The sequence below is a fragment of the Mobula birostris genome, chromosome 4 (assembly GCF_030028105.1).
Source record: "Mobula birostris isolate sMobBir1 chromosome 4, sMobBir1.hap1, whole genome shotgun sequence".
Classification (NCBI taxonomy): Eukaryota; Metazoa; Chordata; class Chondrichthyes; order Myliobatiformes; family Myliobatidae; genus Mobula; species Mobula birostris.
Window position 1 is genome coordinate 83,447,747 of NC_092373.1, and position 25,990 is coordinate 83,473,736.

The 25,990-nt window shown below is 44.1% G+C and overlaps 1 protein-coding gene across 4 annotated transcripts in view; it reads left to right on the forward strand.

Annotated features, from left to right (window-relative positions):
• inpp5d (inositol polyphosphate-5-phosphatase D) overlaps window positions 1–25,990 on the forward strand; it is a 149,706-nt gene that overhangs the window by 70,479 nt on the left and 53,237 nt on the right. For all 4 annotated transcript variants that reach the window (XM_072255668.1, XM_072255669.1, XM_072255670.1 and 1 more), the window contains 9 exons: window positions 248–365; window positions 2,544–2,650; window positions 3,699–3,801; window positions 9,672–9,868; window positions 10,514–10,631; window positions 13,236–13,332; window positions 14,338–14,476; window positions 22,473–22,581; window positions 25,078–25,166. In XM_072255668.1, the coding sequence (XP_072111769.1) occupies window positions 248–365; window positions 2,544–2,650; window positions 3,699–3,801; window positions 9,672–9,868; window positions 10,514–10,631; window positions 13,236–13,332; window positions 14,338–14,476; window positions 22,473–22,581; window positions 25,078–25,166 (1,077 nt within the window). The remainder of the gene's footprint in view (window positions 1–247; window positions 366–2,543; window positions 2,651–3,698; window positions 3,802–9,671; window positions 9,869–10,513; window positions 10,632–13,235; window positions 13,333–14,337; window positions 14,477–22,472; window positions 22,582–25,077; window positions 25,167–25,990) is intronic.

The following is a 25,990-nucleotide window of genomic DNA, read 5'->3' on the forward strand; positions in this document are numbered from 1 at the left end:
AGTAACATTCACAAAGGTCTTGTTCAGATGCAGGGAGCTTGCATGGTCTGTCCTATGTCCAGAGCTCCTCTTTGATATCCTTACCATTTGAACCTCCCTTGATCCTCTGCTTAAACTCTATCCTCTGCTTTTTCACCTTTTCTCTTTGAGTAACTTGTAATCAGTTGGAGCTCAACTGAGGAGTGGAGCAAGGAGCCCCTAACTGCTTTATATTTACTGCTATGCATGACGTCGTTTTATTTTTCAGGTGAAATCGGAAAGTTTTGGAATATTGATGAAACTTCATTTGCAAGTGGACGTAGAGCATGGGAAACTAATCGTCAAGAAATCGAAGGATGAGGATAAGTTTTACAGTCATAACAAAAGTAAGAACGCTGATCAATTTGTAATGTAGCCGGCAGTGTGCTAAATTGCCTATTTCTCTCTCTTCTGGAATAGGAATTGGTTTATTATTGTCATATCTACTGAGATACAGTGAAACGCTTGACTTGCATACTGTCCATACAGATCAATTCATTACATTGAGGTAGTACAAAGTAAAACAGTAGCATAATGCAGAATAAAGAATCACAGCTACAGAGGATGTGCAGTGCAGGTGGACAACAATGTTCAAGATCACGATGAGGTAGATTGTGAGGCCAAGAGGCAATCTTGTCATCCTAGAGAAGCATTCAACAGTAGGGTCAAGCTACCTTTCAGCAAAGTGATACATGCTTTCAGGCTTTTGTACCTTCTGACTGATGGTAGAGGGAAGGAAGAGGAATGTCTGGGGTGGGTGAGGTCTTTGATTATGCTAGCTGCTTTACTGAGGGTTTGAGGAGTGTAGACTGAGTCCATGGAGGGGAGCTTGGTTTCTGTGCGGTGCTGAGATGTGTAGATTTGTCACTGTGTGTTAGCTAATTTCAGTTCCTCTTCATGGGGTTTTGACTTTTCCACCAGGACCCGTTGGTTACTGCCAAATACTCTTGGGTACTGATACCCCTTGATTAGCAAGAATGGTTTAGCTGGTATTTTGCATGCCCTTGTGACATTCATAATCACCAGTGAAGCACATGGTCACTTTATAACCTTGAAAGCATGGAAGCTAGCTATTGCAAAGGGCAGTCTCGTGGACTGGATTATGATAATGACATTTGTAGATCTTGTGTGATGGATAGGTGCTTCCCAAAACACTTAGAAATAGTCCCCATTGAATAATGTCAAGAACAGCTCAGTTTAACTTGCCACCCCAGAAAAGGCACCTCCAGTGGAGCCCTGTCTCATCGTTGCACTGTCTGAGTCATCGGTCCAAGTCTTGCTCATGTCTAGAAATGCTTTGCAATGCTTGTGTGTGATACACAATGCAATTTAAATTGAAAGTAAAATGCATGAAGACTTCCTGTGATTATGGTTCACATCTACATGAATGGCATGAGTCACTCATGCAGAAATGAGCCCCCACTGCTCTTGAGAATGGTGGATCAGCTCTATTTAGAGTGAACCTGACTAAGTGGGGGTCCCAGTACATGGAGTCTGATACTTAAGTAAAATATAAAATGCTCCACCCAATCTTCACAACTTGAGATGATCTCCACACACTTGGGGCTGTTCCTCTAAGTTCCTCTGAACTGTAGCGTCACCCTCAGTGGCTGCTGCAACCTCCCCCTCTCCACTCCAGTGCCAGCAATCACTTGACCTCTCCATAACCCTCATTGATTGCAAACTTTACCTACACCTTGATCCGGCTGTGCTCCTCTCCCAGATCACTAGGCCAACTCTCGTCAAGGCTTGACCATCAACCCTACCAAGTCATTGGTTTGATCCACCACCATCCACAATCCCCAGCAACCAATGATTGGCCTCTCCCCATGATTCAGTCCCCTCTAAACCATATCACCCAGCTCCTACCCAAAGCAATTATCCTCCCTCTCCAGCTACTTGCATCCGCATTCATGACTTTCCTGTTTACCTTTGCAGGCTCTTGCTTGAAATGTACCACCTGATTCATAGAGTTTTCCACAAAATGCCCATGAAATAGGCAAACATCTGTTGGCACATTATACACTACCAATAACACAATCCTCCCAGTGCCATATAATTTCTAAACCACAACTTTCTCATCCATAGGCAAGAATGCTGGTGTAGTGCAGCAGCTGATGGGACAGGTCACTTCAGTACATGTTGGAATTGTCTAATCATATCTACATGTTCACCCCAGCTACCCTGGTACATCTGTGGAGTTATTGGGGCATTCTGGCTGTGCTGGGTCCCTGCGCTGTTTTGGGGTACTATGTTGTTAATAACAATTTTAGTATCTAGGATATTGCTATTGTTCTGACTCACAGCCCCCCCCCCCACAACTGTCTGAGAACCCTTTGTCATTTCATTACTGATATTGTCCTTATTCTTGTTTCAACAATATTCTAATGATGTATCTAGTGACGCAAAATATACCAGTTGAGCAGGTCTGTTCCAGCCAGCTTCCCGCCAGCCTTTGATAACTCTCGAAGGTAATGAACTGAGTGATTGACTATCTAGTCTCTTATGGGAGCGACTTGTTTCAGTTTTGCAGTTAATCAAATCACAGAAGTTCCACAACAAGTTGGTGATCGTCATTGATTCCGAGATGAAGAAGACGCAACGGAAGGAGTATGTCTTCACGGACTCCAAGGTTTGTTATGGGCACTGCACCGCGGTCTGTGTGTTTCTCATCCCAACCATCCCAGTCCACCTTTATCACAGCTTTGATGAATAATAGATGCTGCTCCATCAATATCACCAGCTCTGTTATCCTAAGAGATTCACAGCCCTCTCATGCTGTGCAATGCACTCTCAACTCAGCATTCTGCCTAACACATTCCCAGTTTTGTTCCTCTGCGTAACACATTCCCAACTCAATTAAAGATTGTTCCAACTCGACTGACCCAGGATCTGAAAACACCATGCGATTGTGAAGAGTCCCACTGCTAAAACTGAGCTCAAAACATCTCTTCACCCTTTCTCTCAAGATCAGTATATACAATATGTCATGATTTTAATAATCTAGATCTATCCCCCCAGAGCTGTTTCCTTAAATACTTTGCTTCCCATCCTCTCCATCCTCACCTTATAACACCATAACTTAGTCGCTCTTCGTTAGCTTAGCATATTTGTCTGTGTGGTAAACTTGTTCTCTTATCAAAGGGCACAATTGGATGAATTTTGAGCAGGATATCCATCTCAGATACTGCATTAGTTATGTCTCGTTTAGGCTCACTCTTATACAGTCTACAGCTTCTTGCCTCATGTTAGTGTGGAGCTGTGTTAACAATCAGAAAATTGATATAGTGCAGAACGTGGACCATAGCCCTCCACATTTTATCAGTGAGCTTTAGATGCTAACTGTACTCCTGAAGAAGTGTTGTGTATATCAAACACGGATGAGCAAGAATGCCACCGACTGGAAAAAGCACAAGCTGGATAGCAAGTTCAATGTGCAGAAGAACTGGAGTGGGAGGTGAGGTGAGTGTGGGCAGTGAAAAATTGTTTGTGCAAGCTGGCACCTGATCCTATTATTGCTCTGGGGAAAGAACAAATAGAGAAACAAATAATCTTTCTTTGGCACCTTCAGTAGTCCTTGCGTGATGGTTGATTTGCCCTCTGTGGACTCAGAAAGTCTGAGCAGAGCATTTAGTGTTACACCTGTCATTTTGTGCTTACCTTTGTCTTTCTGTTACCAGAAGCGGGAAGGATTCTGCCAACTTCTGCAACTGATGAAAAATAAACATTCGGATTTTCCAGAACCAGACATGATCAACATCTTCATCGGAACATGGAACATGGGTAAGACCCACTTGAGACAAACTGTTTCAAGACAAGACAGCCCTTGGGAGTCAGTTCAGCAATTTGTTAAACAATCTTGTACCTCATTTAATTAGTGTGACAATTTCTGTTATCTTGAGTCCTGCATAACGCATCTCCCAGCTCACTGTTGTCCTGTATAGCATACATTAACTTCTTTTGAACTTAGGAAAGGCATTTAAAAGTTTTGTAATTTAAAATAATGTCTGTTATTACACTGACAACCTTGCATTCCACATCAGTAAGACCAAGGAATTGATTGTGGACTTCAGGAAAAGCAGATCAGGGGAACTCATACCAGTCCTCATTAAGGAGCCGGCACTGGAAAGGATGAACATTTTCTAATTTCTGGATGTCAACATCTCTGAAAATCTATCCTGGGCCAAACATGTTGATGCAATTATGAAGAAGGTACGCCAGCAGCTATATTTAATTAGGAGTTTGAGGAGATTAGTTATGTCCCCAAAGACTCCTGCAAGTTTCTGCGCTTGTACCCTGGAGAGCATTCTGACTGGTTGCATCGCCACCATGCCAATGCACAGGATTGGAAAAAGCTGCAAAGGGTTACAAACCTGATCGTGGGCACATGTCTTCTCATCATCATGGACACCTTCAAAAGGTGACGCCTCAAAAAGGTGGCATCCATCATTAAGGACCCCAACCATCCAGATCATTGCTGCCATCACGGAGGAGGTACAGAAGCCTAAAGCCACACGCTACACTCAATGTTTTAAGAACAGCTTCTTCCCTTCTGCCATCAGATTTCTGAACCTATGAACACTACTTCACTATTTTGTTCTTTTTGCACTACATATTTGTTTTATATTTTGTATTGTAACTTGTTTGTTTTCTTTATTTTAATATATTGCACTGTACTGCCTCAAAGCAACAAATTTTACAACAAGTATCAACATAATAAACCTGATTCTGATACTCTCACTATAGCCTCAGAGACATATAAACAGATAGCCCTCATTGCACAGTCTGTTCATCATGAAACACACACCCCTAGCTTTTGCTTTTTCTGAATCAGTAGTTTGGTCTGTCCTGTGTATTGAGAAGCCTTCAGGTCTGATTGCCCTAGCTGGCATACTCCAAGTAAGCCACATCTCTTTAAAACACAGAACACAACAATTCCTCATTTCCCTACAATACGGCAAGCTTGCTCTTTGGTTCTCAATTGTGTTCTCCAGCAACTGCACATTTGCTTTTATGCATTGAGTTGCTGCATCTTGATTGATTGATTGATTGATTAGATATTTGCATTAATGAGCAGGTGTACAGTACCTAATAAAGTGTCTACAGAGTGTATTTATCTCTCTTCAACTCACTTTCCTAACTAGTCAAGAACCCCCTTTAATCTACGACAACCTTTTTCATCATCAATAGTGCCAACTAATTTTGTGTCATCGGCATTCTTGCTGATCAAGCTTTGTGCATTCTCATTCAAATCATTTATTAAATAACAAAAAGCAGAGGTCCCGACACTGACCCCTGTGACACTCTACTCCATTTGCTAATGAAGCAACCTTGAAGCACCACCTTCTGCTTCATGCCTCCAAGCCAATTTTAAATTCACCTGGCCAGCTCTCCCTGGATTCCATGGGAAGCACAAAGCATGGGAAGTCATGTTTGTCAAATCTTTCAGAGTTTTTTTTTCCAAGGAACATTAAAAGGTTTATCTGTCCAAATGCTGGTAGTTCCTGGTCTTCAGAATTCCCTCCAGTAATTTCCCCACTACTGATGTCAGGCTGACAGACCACTATTTCCCTGGCTGGTCTTTGCTACCCTTTTTAAACAATGGAACAACTTCAGTTATTTTCCCGTTTTCAGGAACTTCACCAGCAGCTAACGATTAAGTAAATATTTCCATAACATCTACTGCAATTTCCTTTCTCACCTCTCACAAAGTCTGAGAGTGCACTTGGTCGGGCCCTGAGGTTTTGTCCAACTTAAAGCAGCAAGTACCTCCTCCCTAGTAATATATGTAAATATCTTCCAAAGCACTTCCATTTGAATCCATTATCTCTTGAGCAATCATGATTTTCTCAGTAGACACAGGAGAAATTTAAAAATCCCACCCATTTTCCACGGCTCAAAACATAGGCAGTCCTGCTGATCCCTACTCTCCCCTAGCAACACTTTTACTCTTAACATAGCTATAGAACTTCTTGTGTTTTCCTTAACGTTACTTGTCATTTCCATCCCATGCCCTTTCTTTGTCCTCATCAGAACCAGATTTATTATCATGCCATATATTAGGAAATTTACTGTGTAGCAGCAGCAGTACAGTATGGTGAATTATTAAAAAAGTGGTACAAAAGGTGAAAAATTAAGTAGTGCTGATTGGTTCACAGACTGTTCAGTAAACTGATGGTGGAGAGGAAGAAGCTGTTTTTAAGGCATTGAGTGTGGGTCTTCAGACTCCTGTACCTGCTCCTCAGTAGTAGTAATGCGAAGAGATTATTTCCCGGATGGTGAGGGCCCTTAGTAATGGATGCTGCCTTCTCGAGGCAGTGCATTGTGAAGATGTCCTCGTTGGCAGGGAGGGTTATGACTTTGATGAACTGGCTCAGTCTACAGCCTTCTGCAGCCTGTTGCAATTCTGTGCATTGGGGTTGGAGAGGGTGGTCTCCATACCAGACTGTGATGCAAGAAGGCTCTCCACCATACATCAGTAGAAGTTTTCAGGAGTCTTTGGTGGCATACCAAATCTCCTCCAACTCTAACGGAGTAGAGGCGCTGGCGTGCCTTCCTTGTGATTGTATCAGTCTCTTGGGTCCAGGCAGATCCAATGAGATGTTGAGGCTCAGGAACTTGGAGTTGCTCACCCTTTCCACCCCTGACCCCTCGATGAGGACTGCTGTGTGTTCTCCTGACGTCCACAGTCAGTGGCTGATGTTGTGTGTTGCACCGTCGCTCAAGCAGCCGATCTGTCTCGTTCCTGTACGCCTCTTCATCGCTCTCTAAGATTCTGCCCACAGCAGTGGCGTCATTGTTAAATGTCTAAATGGCATTTGAGCTGTGCCTAGCTGCAATGTTACGAGTGTAGGGAGAGTAGAGCAGTGCGTAAGTGCACAGCCCTGAGGTGCAGCTGTGTTGATTGTCAGCGAGGTGCTATTATCAATCCACACTGACTGTGGTCTTCTGATAAGGAAGTCAAAGATCCAGTTGCAGAAGGAGGAACAGAGGCCAAGTTCTGAAACTTCTTGATTTCCCTCTTAAGAATATTCTTAACCTATTTATACTTATTAAGAAATTGCTCGATCTCTACCTCCTAAACGCAATGTATTCTTCCTTTTTCTTGAGCTGAACCTCAATATCCTTCATCATCTAAGGTACCATATACTTGCCAGGTTTCCCCTTCACCTTAACGGGAAAATACCGCTTCTTGGTACTTGCTGTCACACTCTTAAAAGCCTCCCATTTCCTGCCATTTCTTCTTTTCCTTTCAAACAGTCTCTCCAAATTGATCTCTGCTAGATTTCCCCCAAAAGTAGCCCAGCTCCATTTCAAGATCCTAACCATGGACCTGCCCTATCTTTTCCAAAACTATCTCAAAAGTAATAAAGTTAAGGTCACCAGAGCCAAAGTGCTCCCGCTCTGCCTCTACAGTTACACGCCCTGCCTCTGCTATTAAGAAGAGTTCCATTATTGTGCCCTCCTGTTCAGGGTCCTGAGGTTTAGGAAACTTCTCTGGACAAATTCCACCCTGTCCATTCTCTTAACATTCTAGGTTGGCTCATCCATACCAAGGGAAATTTACATCTCCCAAAAATCCCACCTAATCATTATTACAATTTCTCTACTCACCTGCTCCTCAAGTTCCTGCTGACAATGGGGGGGGGGGGGTCTGTAAATATAGTTCCACCAATGTGACTCTCCCCTTGTTTCTAAATTCTACCCATATGGCCTCCCATTTAACAATCTCCCAAGAATTTCATCTCTCAGTATTGTGGTTACATCCTCCACGATCAAAAATGCACCGCCTCCCTCACAATACCACCTCTACCTCTGTCACCCCTGTGGCATTTGTGTGGTGCAATATCGAGCTGGCAGTCCTGCCCTTCTCCTTCTGCTATGGTTAGAACAACCCAGTCCTTGCTCTGAGTTAAATTGACCATTCCGTGAAACATGACCATTACTTCACTGGCTCAGTTAGGAATCTAGTTACCAGCAGCTCAGAAATCCAGAAATAAAAGGGTATGATGTGAGCAAAAATAAATCAAAAATCATTTGGTTTACTAATATCTGCCACCCCTCTGCAATCTACATGACTGATTTCCTCTCTGCTTCAACATAGTTCAGCAGAGAGCACGACGGAGATTACGGCTGTTCAGGGGGGTGGCTCACCACAATTCTCCAGACAACTGGCGAGGGGAAATGAAAGCCCAAACCCTGCAATTATATAAGTTTCAGTGCTTGCCTGGGCTTGATGCAGGTTCACTGGAAGCAAGACAAAGAAAAGGGTGGTGTAGTGGTTAGCACAACGCTTTACAGTATCAGCGACCCAGGTTCAATTCCCCTGCTGTCTATAAGGAGATTGTATGTTTTCCCTGTGACCATGTGGGTTTCCTCCAGGTGATCTGGTTTTCTCCCACACTCCAAAGACGTACCAGTTGGTAGTTTAGTTGGTCATTGTAAATTGTCCAATGATCAGACTAGGATTAAATCGGGTGGGGTTGCTAGGCAGTCGGCTCAAACGGCTGGAAAGGTCTATTCCATGCTGTATCTCTATAAGTACGTAAATAAGGTACTGGGGGCTGGTGATTTGAGAGCTTGCTGATAAAAGCTCCTAAGGATATCGAACCCCAGTCAGTTATTTAGAAGTGTGCTTTGCTCCCCTATTCTTGTGCTTACGGAACTTATTTGGGTCATTGATTTTAAGATTCACATCACGTCTGTCTATCGCTCCAGCTTCATCCAGTCCTACAATTCCCACGGTGCTCTGCTTCTTCCTCAGTTTTTTCTGAGGGGAGGAGTTCCTCAGTTCCTTCAACCGAGAAGGCGCGAAGCTTCAGAATATCCTCTCAGCGCCTCTCTCTGTTGTCAAGCTTCACAACATTGAAAAGGGCCCATCAGCCATCATGTTCCCAACCAATATCCCAGCACCTGGGCCATGGCTTTCTATGGCTTGGCGGTTCTACTGCTCATCAAGATATTGTTAAATATTGTAGGAATAACCTGCTTCTATCATTTACTCAGGCAGTGCGTTCCAGATTTCAGTTGTTATGTTGTGTAACTTCAAAACATTAAACTAACTCAAAGAAACCACGGGAGTCTGAAGAATGTGGGTGTAACTTTGACTAGAAGTGAGGTGTGCACGTATCATGTGACAGGGTGATGACATAGGCAATTAACATTTTTACATATAACCCATAATTATTTAAACTAACAAGTGTTTATCAAGTAATATGCTGTACATACAAGATTACTCAAATATTATTGAAATATTAAACGTGCAACACCAACCACCCTCGATGGAAAAACTCCAACTCTGATCCCCTCTGTTACGTCCCTGCTGCAGGAAAATGTTTCCTATGATCTCCCCCTTACAATTTTGTACATCTCTTATCGGATCACTTCTCATTCTTCTCCATCCCAAAGGTAAACAAGTTCAGCCTTGGGAGAGAAATGCTCTATCCCAGGCAACATCCTGGTAAATTTCCTCTGCATCTACTCCGCAGTGACCCCATCCTTCTTACAGTGTGTTTAAAACTTCTTGTAAAACCTACCTCCTTCAGAAAGCTTGGTTACTTGTCAACACATTTTATCTGATAATGACCAGTTTGAAATGCCAAGGGACCTTCTTTGGGCTGAAGGTGGTGCTATAAAATTTATCTGTTGTTTAGGGAATGCCTCTCCTCCTGCGGACATACGATCATGGTTCCAGTGTCGAGGCCAGGGAAAGACTCGGGATGACACAGCCGCCGACATTCCCCATGACATTTACATTATTGGCACTCAGGAGGATACGCAAGGAGAGAAGGAATGGGTGGAACTGCTCAAATCCATGCTGAAGGATATCACCTATATAAAGTTTAAACATGTAAGTGTATTAAACTCCATATAAGCCCATGGCAATTGGAGAGAGTATTTCAGAGTGGCCAGTTAAGTTTATGTCGCTCTAAACTTCCACGTGTGCATGGGGAATTCTTGAACCTGAGTGCTCTGAGGGCAGAACAAAACAGGTCAGGTTTCATTTATTGAGAAAGGCCAAGGTAACATAGCAGATTAACGATCTTTCATGAGCCTCTTCTGGTATGAACTGGAAACTAAAATTTTAGGTAACTGGCCTACCCAATTGGTATGAAAACAGGCCTCTTGATGCAGGTGCAGAGAACAGATCTGCCACATAACAATACTCCCAATATTCAGCTTGTACAGTGCTAGAGTGCTAGAATGTGATTATGGGATCTAATCGATAGTAGCCAAAATAGTGGATCATGCAATCAATGCACGTGCAGCATAAAAATCCCTCCTCTAATTCTATGAAGTATCATTCTGTCCAACTTCACTTATTAAAGCAACGGGTTTAATAATTAACTGTGCTCACTGCACCTCCCACTCCTGTTTCAATGTTACCCACACAGCTCCCCCACCCCGTGACAGCAATACACTGTGTACAACAAACAAATTATACTACAAGAAATGCAATTCTGATCTGACTGATTGTACTTCTTCTCCCCCATAGATTGCAACTCAGACCTTGTGGAATATCCGCATCGTTATCCTTGCAAAACCGGAACATGAAAATCGGATCAGTCACATTTCTACAAGCAGTGTCAAAACTGGAATAGCCAATGCTCTTGGTACAAATGTTATGGAATCTGGGCATATGTGCTGGGGAACACACTCAGTGAATTGTTTTCAAACACAAAGGATCTTCACAAGTGCTTGGTTCAGACAGACAGAACAATTCCTTAGATTTGGACTGAGTGGTACAATGGGGCACACATTGTCCTTTCACACTGTGGGACTGGATGGTATAGAGTGTGACAGACTGCCCTTTCACGATCCAGTACTCCCAGTGCAGCATGCCATTGTCTAAGTTTAAGTGGACGCTGTCTCCTTATGTGGCCTGGGATTGCCCTGACCAATAGATGTCAATATAAGGCAAGACACACAGAACGCTGGAAAACTCAGCTTGCCAGGCAGCGCCTATAGAAAAGAAATAAACAGGCGATGCTTCAGGTCGAGACCCTTTATCAGGACTCTCGTTTGAGGTGTCAATATAACCTAATCTATCACTCATTGTGACAAACTTTGGGATGTGTTGATTCTTTTTGTGATTATTTTTGGAAGTAGAGCATTCAGATGACCATTTTTAAGATTTTTCTGGTTCATTTTGAAATGCTGCCATCACCAGAGAGAACTATTTGTTATTGCCCTGCTCCCCAGTCACTCAGAAACTGGTGGTGAACTCCTCACTAGAACCAGTGCAAACTGTTTAGCTAGTGCTCTCCCTTCTTCTGGGGCATATCCTTGTGGCCAAGGATGACTTGCTCCTGCCAGTTCTGGCTGAGAGTCCTATATGAGATACACATGCTCTGGCACAGGTGCGGCACATGGAAGTTTGTAGGATTGGAGGTGGTGGGCAGTTAATTCAGGGTGTTGTCTCCTGTTTAAGTTTCAACATTATTCAATGGCATCTGGAATGAACCTTCTCCACTTTGAGTAGTCATGGGCCAGCGATTCTATTAAGTTCATGGAGTCGTAGTGAGATAGAGTACAGAAATAGGCCGTTCGGCTCACCAAGTCCATGCTGTTGCTCCGCAGTTGGTGGGGGTCTTTAGCATTTTTGGGGAGACTCTGGAACCTTTTCTCTAACATGCTAAAGATCTCTTACTGTGCCAGAGCTCAGAGTAGAGCTGTTGTTTCAGAAATCAAGTATCAGGCAATGGCAAATGTAGTTTCTTCCAATAGAGCATCTTGGATGGCATCAAGACCTTGACACCAGGAATGATGCTAACGTTGAATTAGCAAACCTGCCAATAGGTTTGGAGAATTTACAGAGACAGCAGGAGTGGCATTTCTCCAAACTGTGGAGAGTTAACAATCTCCAAAGCAAACAGCATGGTGCTGATTGCTGTAAGCAGGCTATAGAGATACTAAGCATGGAAACAAGCCTTTAAGTCCAATTTTTCCATGCTGACCAAGATGTCTATCTGTTAGTCCCATCTGCTTGCCTTTAACCCCAATTCCTCAGATCTGTTCCTATCCATGTACCTGTCCAAAATTCTTTAAAAAGTTGTTATTGTAACTTCCCCTGGCAGCATATTCTATATTGCACCACCCTCTTCATGAAGGAGTTGCCCCTCGGGTTCCCTATGAATCTTTCCCCCTCATCTTAAATCTACCCCCTCCAGTTTTGCATTCCCTTTCCCTGAAAGATAAACTATGCATTCACCCTATCTATGCCCTTTGTGATTTTATACACCTCGACAAGGTCACTCTTTCTGTCTTCTACGCTCTGAGGAATAATGTGTCAGCTTGCCTGACTTCTCCTCATAACTCAGGCCCTCAGGCCCTGGCAGCCAATGAGGTCTATCTCACAATGCTGTTAAGGAGTTCCAGTATTTAGACTTATATTTACCTACATTTGGAAAAAGGCTATAATGAACTCCAGCGCCAAGAGATCGAGGTAACTTGTAAACCCCACTTGCTCTCTTGTTGATTTTGTATCTTCCTTATTTGTGGCACGTGGCCAAGTGGTTAAGGCATTGGACTAGCGACCGAAAGGTCGTGAGTTCGAGCCCTAGCCGAGGCAACGTGTGTTGTGTCCTTGAGCAAGGCACTTAACTACACATTGCTCTGCGACGACACTGTTGCCAAGCTGTATGGGTCCTAATGCCCTTCCCTTGGGCAACATTGGTGTCGTGGAGAGGGGAGACTTGCAGCATGGGCAACTGCTGGTCTTCCATACAACTTTGCCCAGGCCTGTGCCCTGGAGAGTGAAGACTTTCCAGGTGCAGATCCGTGGTCTCGCAAGACTAACGGGTGCCTTTACTTTATTTCCGTATGAATTCACAAAGCACTGTCAGTTCCACACTAATTTTCCCTGTGATCTATTTTCCCACATTCCTATCTACCCTTAGGTTCTATAACTGACCAAGTCATTCATAATCCTTCCAACCAGCAGGCCTATGGGAAATGGGAGGAAGCTGGAACATCCAGCAGAAACCCACGTGGTCACAAGGAGGGCATCCAAACCTCACATAGACAGCAATATTCAAGTGGCTAGTAGTTTTATCTGGGTTCAGAATACTGGCATTGGGGTACAAGGTACTTAGTTACTGAAAATAGAAGAAGGTATGATACATATCTTGTCAATGAATGTGTGCTGCTTGAAGTAAAGGGTTATTGTTTTGATTGGCGGGCAATCTGATGGTTTACTGTGTTATATTTTTTTCCAGGTAATAAAGGGGCAGTGGGTGTGTCGTTCATGTTTAATGGTACATCCTTTGGATTCATCAACAGTCACCTGACCTCCGGTGGTGGGAAGAAGCTAAGGTAAGAGTGAAGCCACAGCGGTGGGGTTTCAACCTGTGGCACCATTGGCATTCCGTCCCTCTTTGAACTTATTAGGATGGCACTGACCGTTGGTCAACAAAGCAATATCTTTCTCCGATTCCTGTAGAGCAGTCAATCGTTGGGTGCTTGGTTTTTGGTTGCCTGTAAGTTAGTGAGGTGGATGCTCCTGCACAGCACTCCTTGGAGATTTTATGGAAGTTCCACATCGAGAGAACTGCAAGAAGCTGCCTTGTGCTTGCCTGCAATTTGGGATATGTATTTGTGCCTCCAACATCATTCCACACAGAAAGCTTTTGTTTTTGCTGGAATCCTTCAATATTGTTGGAACCAGTCTGTGCAGAAAATTACTTGCTATCCTTTCTGCACTGCAACAGCGACTATGCTTCAAAGCTGCCTCTTTTGTTGTAGAGCACTTGGGATGTCTTGTATCTGTGAAGGTCTCAATTTAATGCAGCCTTCTCTTTTATAAGTGCTCATGTCCTGCAACTGGAGTCTGCCCAAGATTTCTCGATACAATCTATCCTGTGTGCAGGGTTTATTCATTTTGTTTGCCTGTTTTGTGTTTGAAGCTGCCGTCTGCTGCCTTAATGAATAAACCCATCATCTGGAGTGGTGGTAAGCTGAGCACATCTGGGAAATTCTACACTGGCTCTCTGATCTGCTGACGAGTAACCTCAGCTTGGAAGCGGCCAGTTGGAATGGGGAAACTGAGTGGAAGCGAGTGGGCAGAGACATTTTCAGACAGTGACTTAGCGTGAAGAAGAATGCATGTCCTGAAACAGCAGTGAAGCATATTTGATAGTAATCTTCAAAAGTCAATCGGAAACGTGTGAAGTTTGTGGAGATGAGAAAGTTCAAGGGGAGGGTACTAATTGAAAGCTCTTGTGATTGGTATGATAGGGCATGTTTCCACAGTTCACAACTGCAGCATGAAAGTGAAAAGTCTGTTCTTTAATGGCTTGTTCTACTTTTCTCCTTTGATAGACGAAACCAAAACTACATTAACATCCTGCGCTTCGTTAACCTTGGAGACAAAAACCTGAGTCCATTTGACATTACTAATCGGTTCACACATCTCTTCTGGCTTGGAGACTTGAACTACAGAGTGGAGCTCCCAGCACAGGTGAGGTAACAGATCTGAGAGGATCGTCACTGCCTTGCTTTGCATTGCCTGTAATTTCACAGCAGTCATACTGATTGATTTTTCTTGTCCTGCTCAGATGCTTTTGAGGAGGCAGGGGCTTTTTGTTTGTTTGACTAAATTTTTGTCCAGTGTTGGGATCATACCTAAAAGCTAAGTGGCGACAAGTAAGCCACGTACAGCCTCAAAAATTTATCAGGACAGCTGGTAGCTGACTATTGCGTTAATGTACGCAGTGTCTTCTGGTGTGGACCGTTGGTTTTGTCAGTACTCGTGTACTCCCTGTAAGCCCCCTTGTGTCCAATGCCAAATGGTATATTCTTTGGATTCATCAACATTCACCTGACTTCCAGAGATGCTAACAAGCCAAGGTAGCAGGTGAAGCAATGGCCCAGAGTCTCCGTTAGCATTCCCCATGCCCCATCCTTGTTTATTTAGTGTTCATTCAGATCGTGGTATTGTTTGGACTGCGAAGCAATATCATAGCTTAATCCATGCAAAATAGTTAATTGTTGAATGATTGCCTGTGACTTAATCAGATTGTAAATACCATTTCATGAAGGTGCTGCATATTTACGTCAGAAGCAGAAGCAGCTATAGTCCGTAAGAGCCTCAAGACCCTGACAACCCCTTAGCTGGTCTGCACCAACATTTATTGAGATTACAACTGATCTGACGTCCTGTCACTTTCCTGCCCTCAAACCCACGTCCTCTCTTTCCCTGATGTCCAAACTGTTGATTTTGTACTTTGAATATAATCAAGTAAATTTATTATCAAGGTTACATATACGTCACTGTATACAGCTCAGATTCATTTCCTTGTAATAACTCTTCCTGAATATGGTGGTGCGAATCCTGAGGCTCCTGTATCTTCTGCTCCTGAGAAGAGGGCATGATCTGGGTGGTGGGAGTCCCTGATGATGGATGCTGCTTTCCTGCAACAATGCTCTGTGTTGATGTGCTCAATGGTGCGGAGGGCTTTATCCGTGAGGTAATGCGCTGTAACTACTACTTTTTGTAGGCTTTTCTGTTCAACGGTGTTGGTGTTTCCATACCAGGCCATGATGCAGCCAATAGATAGACTCTCCACCACACATCTATAGACATTTGTCAACGTTCTAGATGTCATGCTGAATCTTCACAAATTTCTAAGGAAGTAGAGCTGCTGCTGTGCTTTCTTCATAATTATACTTGCGTGCTGGGCGAAGAACAGGTTCTCTGAGATAGTAACACTCAGGAATTTAAAGTTGCTGACCCTCTCCACCTCTGATCCCCTGATGAGGACTGGCTCATGGGCCTCTGGTCATCTCCTTCTGAAGTCAATAATCATCTCTTTGGTCTTGCCGACACTGAGTGAGAGGCTGTTGTGGCCTCACTCGGCCAGATGTTCAATCTCCCTCCTGTATGCTGATTTGTCTCCTTAAATATGGACCTGTGCTTAGCCACGCAGTCGTAAGTATGAAGCAAGTAGATTAGGAGGACTGTGCACCTATGATGATGGGGATTGTAGAGGAGGCATCTGCAAGTGAGGAAATTGAGGATCCAATTGCACAAGGAGGTATTGTGGCCAAGGTCTTGAAACTTATTGATTAGTTCTGAGGGGATGACGGTATTGAATGCTGAGCTGTAGTCAATAAAGAGCATCCCGATGTATACATCTTTGCTGTCCAGATGTTCCAGGGTTGAGTGAGGAGCCAAAGAAATCGCAGGTTAACAACTAACCTGTTGTGCGATTAGGTAAATTAGAGCAGATCCAAGTCACCGACCTCTGTAAGCAATTCATCACAGTGGATGTAAGTGCTACTGGATGACAGTCATTGAGGCAGGTTATACTTTTATACTTTACTTTATTGTCACCAAACAATTGATATTAAAGCGTACAATCATCATAGCGATATTTGATTCTGCGCTTCGCGCTTCTTGGAGTACAAATCAATAGTAAATATTAAAAATTTAAATTATAAATCATAACTAGAAAATAGAAAAGGGAAAGTAAGGTAGTGCAAAAAAAAAAAAAAACCGAGAGGCAGGTCCGGATATTTGGAGGGTATGGCCCAGATCTGGGTCAGGATCCGTTCAGCAGTCTTATCACAGTTGGAAAGAAGCTGTTCCCAAATCTGGCCGTATGGGTCTTCAAGCTCCTGAGCCTTGTCCCGGAGGGAAGAGGGACAAAAAGTGTGTTGGCTGGGTGGGTCATGTCCTTGATTATCCTGGCAGCACTGCTCCGACAGCATGCAGTGTAAAGTGAGTCCAAGGATGGAAGATTGGTTTGTGTGATGTGCTGCGCTGTGTTCACGATCTTCTGCAGCATCTTCCTGTCTTGGACAGGACAACTTCCATACCAGGTTGTGATGCACCATAGAAGAATGCTTTCTACGGTGCATCTATAAAAATTAGTGAGGGTTTTAAGGGACAGGCCAAATTTATTTAGTTTTCTCAGGAAGTAAAAGCGCTGGTGGGCCTTCTTGGCAGTGAACTCTGCTTGGTTAGACCAAGTCAGGTCATTTGTGATATTGACCCCGAGGAACTTAAAGCTTTTGACCTGTTTCTATATTCTTCTCAGGCACCGGTACAGTTGAGGCCTGCGTGAAGCAGGTGGCTACCTTAGACTGCTGTAGCAAGAGGTTAAAGATGTCAGTGAACAATCCAGCCGGTTGATCAGCACAGGTCTTTAGTACTTGGCCTGGTACCCCATCTGGGTCGGATGCTTTCAATGGGTTCACTCTCCTGAAGGATGCTGGCATGTTTGCCTCAGAGACTGAAATCACAGGGTCATCAAGGGCTCTGGGAGTTCGTGATGGTTTCACCATGTTTTAACAGTCAATGCAAGCACAGTGGTATTGAGCTCATCCGGAAGCACAGTCCTGGTGTCACCTATGTGAGTTGATCTCGCTTTGTGGAAGGAGATAGCATTCAATCCCTGACACAGCTGCTGAGAATCCTTGATTGTTGCAAGCTTAGTCACAAATTGCCACTTTGCCTGTGAGATGGCTTTCCGGAGATCGTACCTGGACCTCTTGAAACTTCCTTGGTTGCCAGACTTGAATGCTTCTGAAGTGGCCCTCGTCAGTTTGCAGATCTCATGGTTCATCCAGGGATTCTGGTTCGGGAAGACTGAATGATGTTGTGGGGTCACACTCATCTACGACTCTCTTTATAAAGCCCGTGACAACTGTGGTGTATTAACTCAGATTCTCAGATGAGTCCTTGAACATGACCCAGTCCACTGACTTGAAGCAATCCTGCAGCCACTGCTCTGTCTCCTGCAACCACCTCTTTGTTCTAATCTCTGGAGCATTGTTCATTAGCCTCTGTCTGTATGCAGGCGGGACAAGGACAGCCACATGATCAGATTTCCTGAAATGCGATCTGGGCGTGGAATGGCAGATATTCCTTGTCTTACTTCAGCAGTGTTGGGACCCCTGGTGTTGCAGGTTATATGCTGATGGTAATTGGGCAGGGGTTTCTTCAACCAAACTCGACCGAAATCCCCGAGTATGATTTGAAGTGCGTCAGAGTGGACTGTTTCTTGTTTGGTGACGGCATCCTGCTGTATCTCAAGCCCTTTGGTGATGGAGCATTCAGAACCCTGAGGAAGAGAATTACAAAAATCCTCAACCTTCAGAGTAAAGGAATGTCTCTTCATTTCTTCTAACTGGCTGGCCTCTTACATCTCTTTCTTTGTAACTGCTCTGGCTGGTGGAAAGACCTGGCCCTGCCTGTCCCTCCCTGCTTTTCGTAATTCTCAGTGAGATCACTCAATGGTCTGAAGGAGCAGGTAAACACCCTTGTTTAGTTGGTGCAGCCTGGCAGAGCTTAGACCTCAGCTGACACCCTTTCAGCTTCAGATCTGGCCGTACAAGAGGGTCAGAATGGACATACTTAGATAAAACAAGTCTAGTCTACTAAAACTCAAGCAGCTGGAAGTTTTTTTTTAAGAGTTACAGCATAGAGCAGGTCTGTCAGGACCACCTAGGTGCACTGCCCAATAACCCACCAGTTTAATCCTAGTCTAATCACGGGACAATTTACAATGACCAGTTAACCTACTATGCTGGCCAGTGGCGTAGTGGCATCTGCGCTGGACTTTGAGGTGAGCGGTCCTGTGTTTGAATCCAGCCGGCTCCTTGCACTCTATCTATCTGTGCTGAGTTGGAGCATAGAGCTAGCACCTCGGCCTTGTAGAAAAATGGACAAATGCTAAAGAAGTGGCGGGGTTGCCACCCGATGTGCCACGAGGCGCGGACAGGAACATAAAAAAATTAACCAACTAACCGGTCCGTCTTTGTACTGTGGGAGGAAACTGAAGCAAAGGGGAAATTACTGCGAAGTTTCTCACAGAGTGTGGTGAACTGAACTCTGAACTGCGATGCCTTGGGCTGTAACAGGATGACACTAACCAGTACACTTCCATGGTGCCCAAATTCCTTTGATGTTACAATTATGTGATGAACTAATTGTATCTTGACCAAGGAAGGGACAGACATTTTAACTTGGATCCCTATCTTGGAAGGCAGAGTGAGACAGGATAATGAATATTCATGTTTGGTGGCACTGTATGAGATTTGAATCCCTCCCTCCTCACATAAACACTGGAATGATTGCGGGGTGTATCCCAGGAACTGAGAACCATGGGGAGTGGACCTTGAAGCAGATACCTGCCTTTTCGATGGTAGTTGGAATGTTGCCCAAGGGAAGCATGCGGAGGGAAGTAAAGTTACTGCAGAAGCTTCAGTAACTGCATATTCTACAATGAGCTCCTGTGACCATGGACACCTTCTGAAATATTATCTATTTACCTTTTGTGATCTGTTCTTCACTACCAAAACTAGTACTTTTCGCCTATCCCTGAATGATGCTGAGAAGGTGATGATGAAGCACCCTCTAGACCTCCCTGCAGTCCCTCTGGTCATTCAGTCTGGAGATGTTCTTCCTCTGTTTGAACGTGTCAATAACGTTTCAGCTGCATGACTTGTGTAACCAGTAAGACGCAATTTCATGGGGTAGATCTGGAGTGACAAGGAAGTAAACCAGGTAAAGGTGGACAGATTTCCTTCTCCTGAAGGGCATCAGTGAACCAAATGGGCTTTTATGACAAGCCATTACTTCTTGTGGTTATTATTTTTAATTATTAGATTAGATTATGAGGACTCGGTCCTTATTTACTTTCATTTAGAAATGCATACATGCATTAAGAAATGATACAATGTTGCTCCAGAGTGATATCACAAAAAAACAGGACAAACCAAAGACTAACACTGACAAGACCACATAATTATAACATATAGTTACAGCAGTGCAAAGCAATACCATAATTTGACAAAGAGCAGACCATGGGAATGGTAAAAAAATGTCTCAAAGTTCCGATCGACTCCCAATAGCCCCCGATAGCAGGCGGCAGAAGGGAGAAACTCTGTCTGCCATAAACCTCCGGGCACCAACAACTGTCGATGCATTGGAAGCACCTGACCATAGCTAACTCTGAGTCCATCCGAAAACTTCCAGCCTCCGACCAGCCCTTCGACACCGAGCACCATCGCTGCCAAGCGCTTCGACCCCGTCCCGGCCGCCGAGCAACAAGCAAAGCCGAGGACTCAGGGCCTTCCCCTCTGGTGATTCTGGATCACACAGTAGCAGCGGCAGCGAGAAAAGCATTTCAGAAGTTTCTCCAGATGTTCCTCCATTCTCTCACGTCTGTCTCCATCAAATCAGGATTATGCACGACACGCTACTTGACAGATTACAGATATCATTCACCGGAGTGGCCGCGCAAGCTGCGTCGCGCCGCCATCTTCTCCTTATTTGTTATGGATCCATGTTACCAAGATTTAAAATTTCTACCTGGATCTCTGATTGATAGCCTTGGGCACTGGGTTGCTGGAGCAGTAATTTAACTGCTCTGCTGCCTGTATAGGGTGAATACTTGTGAAACAGTTTTCTCACTGTAGTCTCTTTGGGGAAAAAAAACATTGTTATTTTATCCCAGCAAATAATTAGGTATAATATTTTTGTTAAGGTGTGATGCATCTAAGTGAAAAGTGTGATGGACATTTTAATCTTCTGATAACTAGAGACTTGGGTTAACAGAGCATTTGATCTATGTGTGTTTTAAAGAATATTAAAGTTGCTTTTTACGGTGTTTAACAATATGTATTAAAATCGTACTTCATGAAAATGAAGGCCAAGAACATTCATGCGTGTTTCAGAAAGCCTGATGCTGAATTTGAAGATTAATTCATGCTGGAGTTGAGCAACATTGGGCATGTCTAAGTGTTTTGGTATGGTTGAAAAATGTGATTTCTGACTTTTCAACAGGATTTGCTTTAGCACCTATTTTGCAGTGTAAAATTCTTTCCAAGTAGTTCAACAGACAGAATTCATCTCCAACACAATTTTCAACTATGCTTCCTCTTTCCTTGGGTTAATTTGCCTATGTTCTTATTTTTTAACGGCTCCCATTCACTCATTGACCAGATAATTTTGTTTATCCCCATGGTAACCCCTGTTTCACTCTATCAGATACTTCACATCTCCTCCCCGCCCCCTCACTCTGGACTCTCAGCAGTTTTATGATCTTCTTTTGGTCTTTTTCAGTCCCAGGGTGTGAGAGGGCAGTGTGTGAACCACTGCACACTGTAGCTCCAATGTTTCCAATCCAAACTAACACAACATCTTCTAAATACTCATTCAATTAAAGAAATACCTTCATGCAGCCATGTGATATACTCAAATGGAAGAAGCCGGTTGAGCTTTCCTTAACGTGGAGCACACGGAGAGATTGCCTGCATTATGTGCTTTGCTGAACTGAAGATGTTCATGGACTGCACTGCTGGTCATCCAACAATCTCCCGGCAACCTCAATCCAACTGAGCCAAGCTGTAATCTCGGAGTGTCTCTGTGGCTCCCTTGCACAGTAATGCATTCTGAGGTGTTCTTTAGCAGCCTTCCAGATCCCTCTGACCCCGCCAGAACACTCTCCTGCCACCTGTTCCAATGCAATCACTCTCTCCAGTGCATAGAAGAATGTTGCATATATTGGAAATGTGGCAATGATCACAGGTTGAGGGTAAATGCCGGCAATTGCAAAAACTTTCAGCAGATCTTGGGGAATGTTGCACTGAGCCAGACACGGGTATAAACAAAGGCATTACTCAGGTAAGCCTGATAGCAGCATTTTGGCAACTTTGCAAATGAAGGAATTTAACAAACGTCATTAGTGACCCACTTGGCTGTTTCAATGTCAACTGGTTTAAGGTGGTGGTGGTGATGCCCAGGACTACTTATCGGCTGCAAATTACAAAACAAAGAAAACTATTAAACTTCTTATAGATAACGATCACTGCTAACAATGGGGAGGCGTGCGGAGGCAGGGGGAGGCAAAGGCGAGGCATGGCTGAGACGGGAGGAGAAGAGTAAGGCAAGTGGAGGTGGGAGCGAGGAAAGTCCTGATGTCTGATTGATTTAATCGCTGGTCCGAATAGTGGCGGCGGGATCCAGGTTCGAGAGTGAGGAAGGACCCAGTATTTAGACAATTTAAGCACCAGGCCTGATTGGAAAAAGTCAGGGTGTCAGAGCCGGACACGAGGGATGGGTTGGTTCTGCTCGTTGCTCCACGACATTCACTCAGCTCGGCAATGAGCTGAGGTTGTGACCACTCTGGCTGCAGTGAAGCCTAGCTTCATGTATGTGGTCCCACAATGTTCATTCAGCTCGGTGATGAACTGAGGCTTCATGTCTTTTGTCAGACTATTGTTATGAATGCTATTTGCTTACTCTTATTGTTTGCACGACTTTTCTTTCTTACTCTCTGCGCACTAGGTGTTTGATGTTTTTTGGGTTTTTCTGGTTTTTTCGCTCTGTGGCTGCCAGCAAGCAGACCAATCTCAAGGTTATATAATGTATACATACTTTGATAATTTCCCGACCGGGACTTAGTGCAAGGTGCCATTTTAATTAAATCTCCCTCGATTTTGAGCAGGAAGCGGAGAATATTGTGGAGAAGATCAAGCAGCAGCAGTACCAAGAACTGTTGGCCAAGGACCAGCTGACCATCGAGAAGAATGACAAGAAGATTTTCCTCCAGTTCCGTAAGGACATGATGCGAGGGATAGGGGTGAAAGACATGGGCCTGACCACTCCCTCCATGGAAGTACTGACACGATGACCACTAAACTTTCTTAACCCCCGTACAACCAACTATCCACATTCTTACAAAGACAATACTTAGAAATTTATTTGAATGGCACACTGTTTGGGGGTCTTTGAAGGGTCATGTATTCTCCCTAGTACCCTTTTTTCCCTTAATATAATTCATAAAGTATGTTTGAATTTTCCTTAATCGTATCTGCAAAATGTATCTTGTCCCCCCTTTTCACTCAACCCCCATCCCCCATCTCCTGCATCCACTGTACTCTTTCAACAATTTCCTTGATCCCATCTGTGTGTATCTGACCCATAGCTCCTTTTTTAATCCCCATCACCAGTCCCCAACTAATCATATCATGTTAGCAGACCTTCTCTAATAAGACCCTATCACCAGACCCTTGGTAAGTTGCTGTCACTGGACATTGACCGGATTAGTCCACAGTCCAGTCCATTCTCACTATTCAACCCAATTCCAGTTGTGCCCTTAAATAACCGTCTTCTCCTACCGACTTAATCACTTCCCCAGCTCTGCTGCCCCGACTCTTTCGGCCATACCTTGAGGAATCGGGCCACCAGACCTCTCCCTTCAATTACCCCAACCTGTTCTCAAAGTCATGCTTTCTGCACCTGTTCCCTCTGCCATGGTTGTACTGTCCCCACTTCTCCACTGTTTGGGTTCCTCTCTGCCTACCCCAGTACCAATAACCCCATCTTAGCCCAACCTCCACCTGGCTCTGATGGAGAGAGGCTCCATGGTGTACAAGGGCTCGGGCTGTGTGCACGCTGGGAAACTGCCGCAGGATGTGGGCGGTGACCCATAGTGGAAAAGTGAACACAACATCGTAAAACTATGGCAGATTTCATGCTGTCGCTCGGTAGTATGCAGCAGGAGACTGAACACTGCACTGAGAACATGGTCTACAGTCAGGCAACCTTTAGTCAGAGGAGCCTCAACCCTACACAGAGGTTCACTGGTATGAGAGAGCTCTGGGTATGAGGAATGGCTTAAGAAACAAAGATGGTATTATTTGGTGTGGGGAAAGTAGCAGGCTATTGGAGATATTCAGGATGACAGAAGGTTATAATAATGTTAACACTGCCCTCTAACTCACTGACCAGGCAACACGATAGCAGGATGAGGGTTTGGGTAAATTCTTCATGCAGTGGGTTATTGGGCTTAAATGCATTGTTGGAAACAATAGTCAGAACTGAACTTGACTTTTTTGCTTTATCAATGGAATTTCTCTTATCTGTGTAGTTTGAGTTAAGTACAAGATGATTATAATGTTTTTGGTTCTTTGCTCTCTCGCGTTTTCCTCTCTCCCTACAGTGGAATGAGATGGTAATTGTTATTTCTTTGCTATGAACACCTAACAAAATGGCCATAACCTGAGGTTTTTATGTGTCGTTCTTGACTTCTGAAGAAATTCTTGGTCATAATGTCTCCAGATCCAACACTTATAACAATTAACAAATGTTCAAATAACACAATCTTCATTGAGGGATCAACAGTGAAAGGGGTGGGTGGGCAGTTTCAAGTTCCTGGGTGTCAACGTCTCCAAAGATCTAACCTGGGCCCAACATATTGATTACAAAGAAGACACGGCTGCAACCATATTTCATTAGAAGTTTGAAGAGACTTACCAAAGTCTCCAGCAAGGGGCCAATGCACAGGATCGGAAAAAAACTGCAGATCAGTCAAAAACTGCAGCTCCATCATAGGCACTAGCCTCCCCAGCATAGAGGACATCCTCTAAAGGCAATGTCTCAAAAAGGCAGCATCCATCACTCATGGCGTGGCCCCTTCCCATTGTTACCATCAACAAGGAGGTACAGGAGGCTGAAGACACACACACACACACACACCGGTTCAGGAATGGCTTCTTCCCCGCTGCCATTAGATTTCTGAATGGACATGAACCTGTGGACAGCACTGCACTTTTTTTTTGCTCTGTTTTTGCACTACTTATTTAATTCATTTTTTATTTTATGTATATGTATATGTTTTTCTCATTATGAGTTGTTTTTTTTTTGTCATTTATTGTACTGTACTGCTGTAACAAAACAACAAATTTCAGGATCTCTATGCCAGTGATATTAAATCTGATTCTGAAGAGATTAGATAGAGACAAGAAGTAAAGATATTAGGCAGCATTTTCAGGTAGTTCATTATAGGTATCAGAGACTAGTCTTAGTTTGATTCAATGAGTTTCTGTCAATGATCAGTAGTTACAGGCATAATTCCATTTCAGCAATATATGTGCTCATTACAGAAATAGTAATATTGCTGGGTTGAGTATAGAAATTTAGATCAGATAGACTCGAGACTGGCTGCTGGGTGCCTGTAATTAAAGTTTGATTGCTTTGGTAAGTTATCTCCTTCATTAGGTAATGGTGGGGAGGATGGAAGTAAATTGCTTGTATTTTTCACACTGCAGAGGAGGAAGAGATTACTTTCCCTCCAACCTATCGTTACGAACGTGACAGCAGAGACACGTACAACTACATCAAACAGAAGGCCACAGGAGTGAGTATCAGGGACATATCTCCTCCAATTTGCTTTCACGTGCTGATTTTGAATTTGTTAGAATATCCATCCAGCCATCCATCCCTCCATCCAGCCACCTCCTCCCAGCCGTTCGACTCACACTGCCCAGCAACCCACCTACTTAACCCTGGCTTAATCATGGGACAATATACAATGATCAATTAACCTACCAACCGGTCTGTCTTTGGACTCTGGGAGGACACTGGAGCACCTGGAGGAAACCCACGCGGTCACGGGGAGAATGTACAAACTCCTTACAGACAGTGGCAGGACTTGAACCTGGGTCGCTGGTACTGTAAAGCGTTCTGTTAACCACTGTACTTCTGTGCCACCCCGTGTGGGGAGTCATCGTTAACAGTGCGGCATGGGGTTTTGGTTAATGCTTCCTTTATACTGCCCCATCAGACTCTATCAAGACAGGCTTAGCATGGACTAGTCACAGGATAAGTTTCCTTCAGACTCAGCAGCTTCTATCTGCCCTTCGCTGTTTCCCTTAGATATCAGATTCCAATAGTGGTCGGCTTTCTGTTCCTGCTTCTCACTCTCCTAACCGGTCTCTACCTGTACTGCTCCGTCTCCCACTTGGGTCCATCTGTCTCCTATCTTCTTTTTTTGCCTGCTTCTGTCTATCATTCATCTGCCTCTTTCTCCCAGCTCGACCTCTTCTCTCCCATACCCTCCCTCCTTCTTTCGCTCCCCCTCCTTCTTTCGCTCCTCCCTTCTCTCCCCTTCTATCCCTCCTTCTATCCCTCCCCTCCCACTGTCTCTCCCTCCTTCTCTCTCATCTCCTCCCTCCTCCCCTC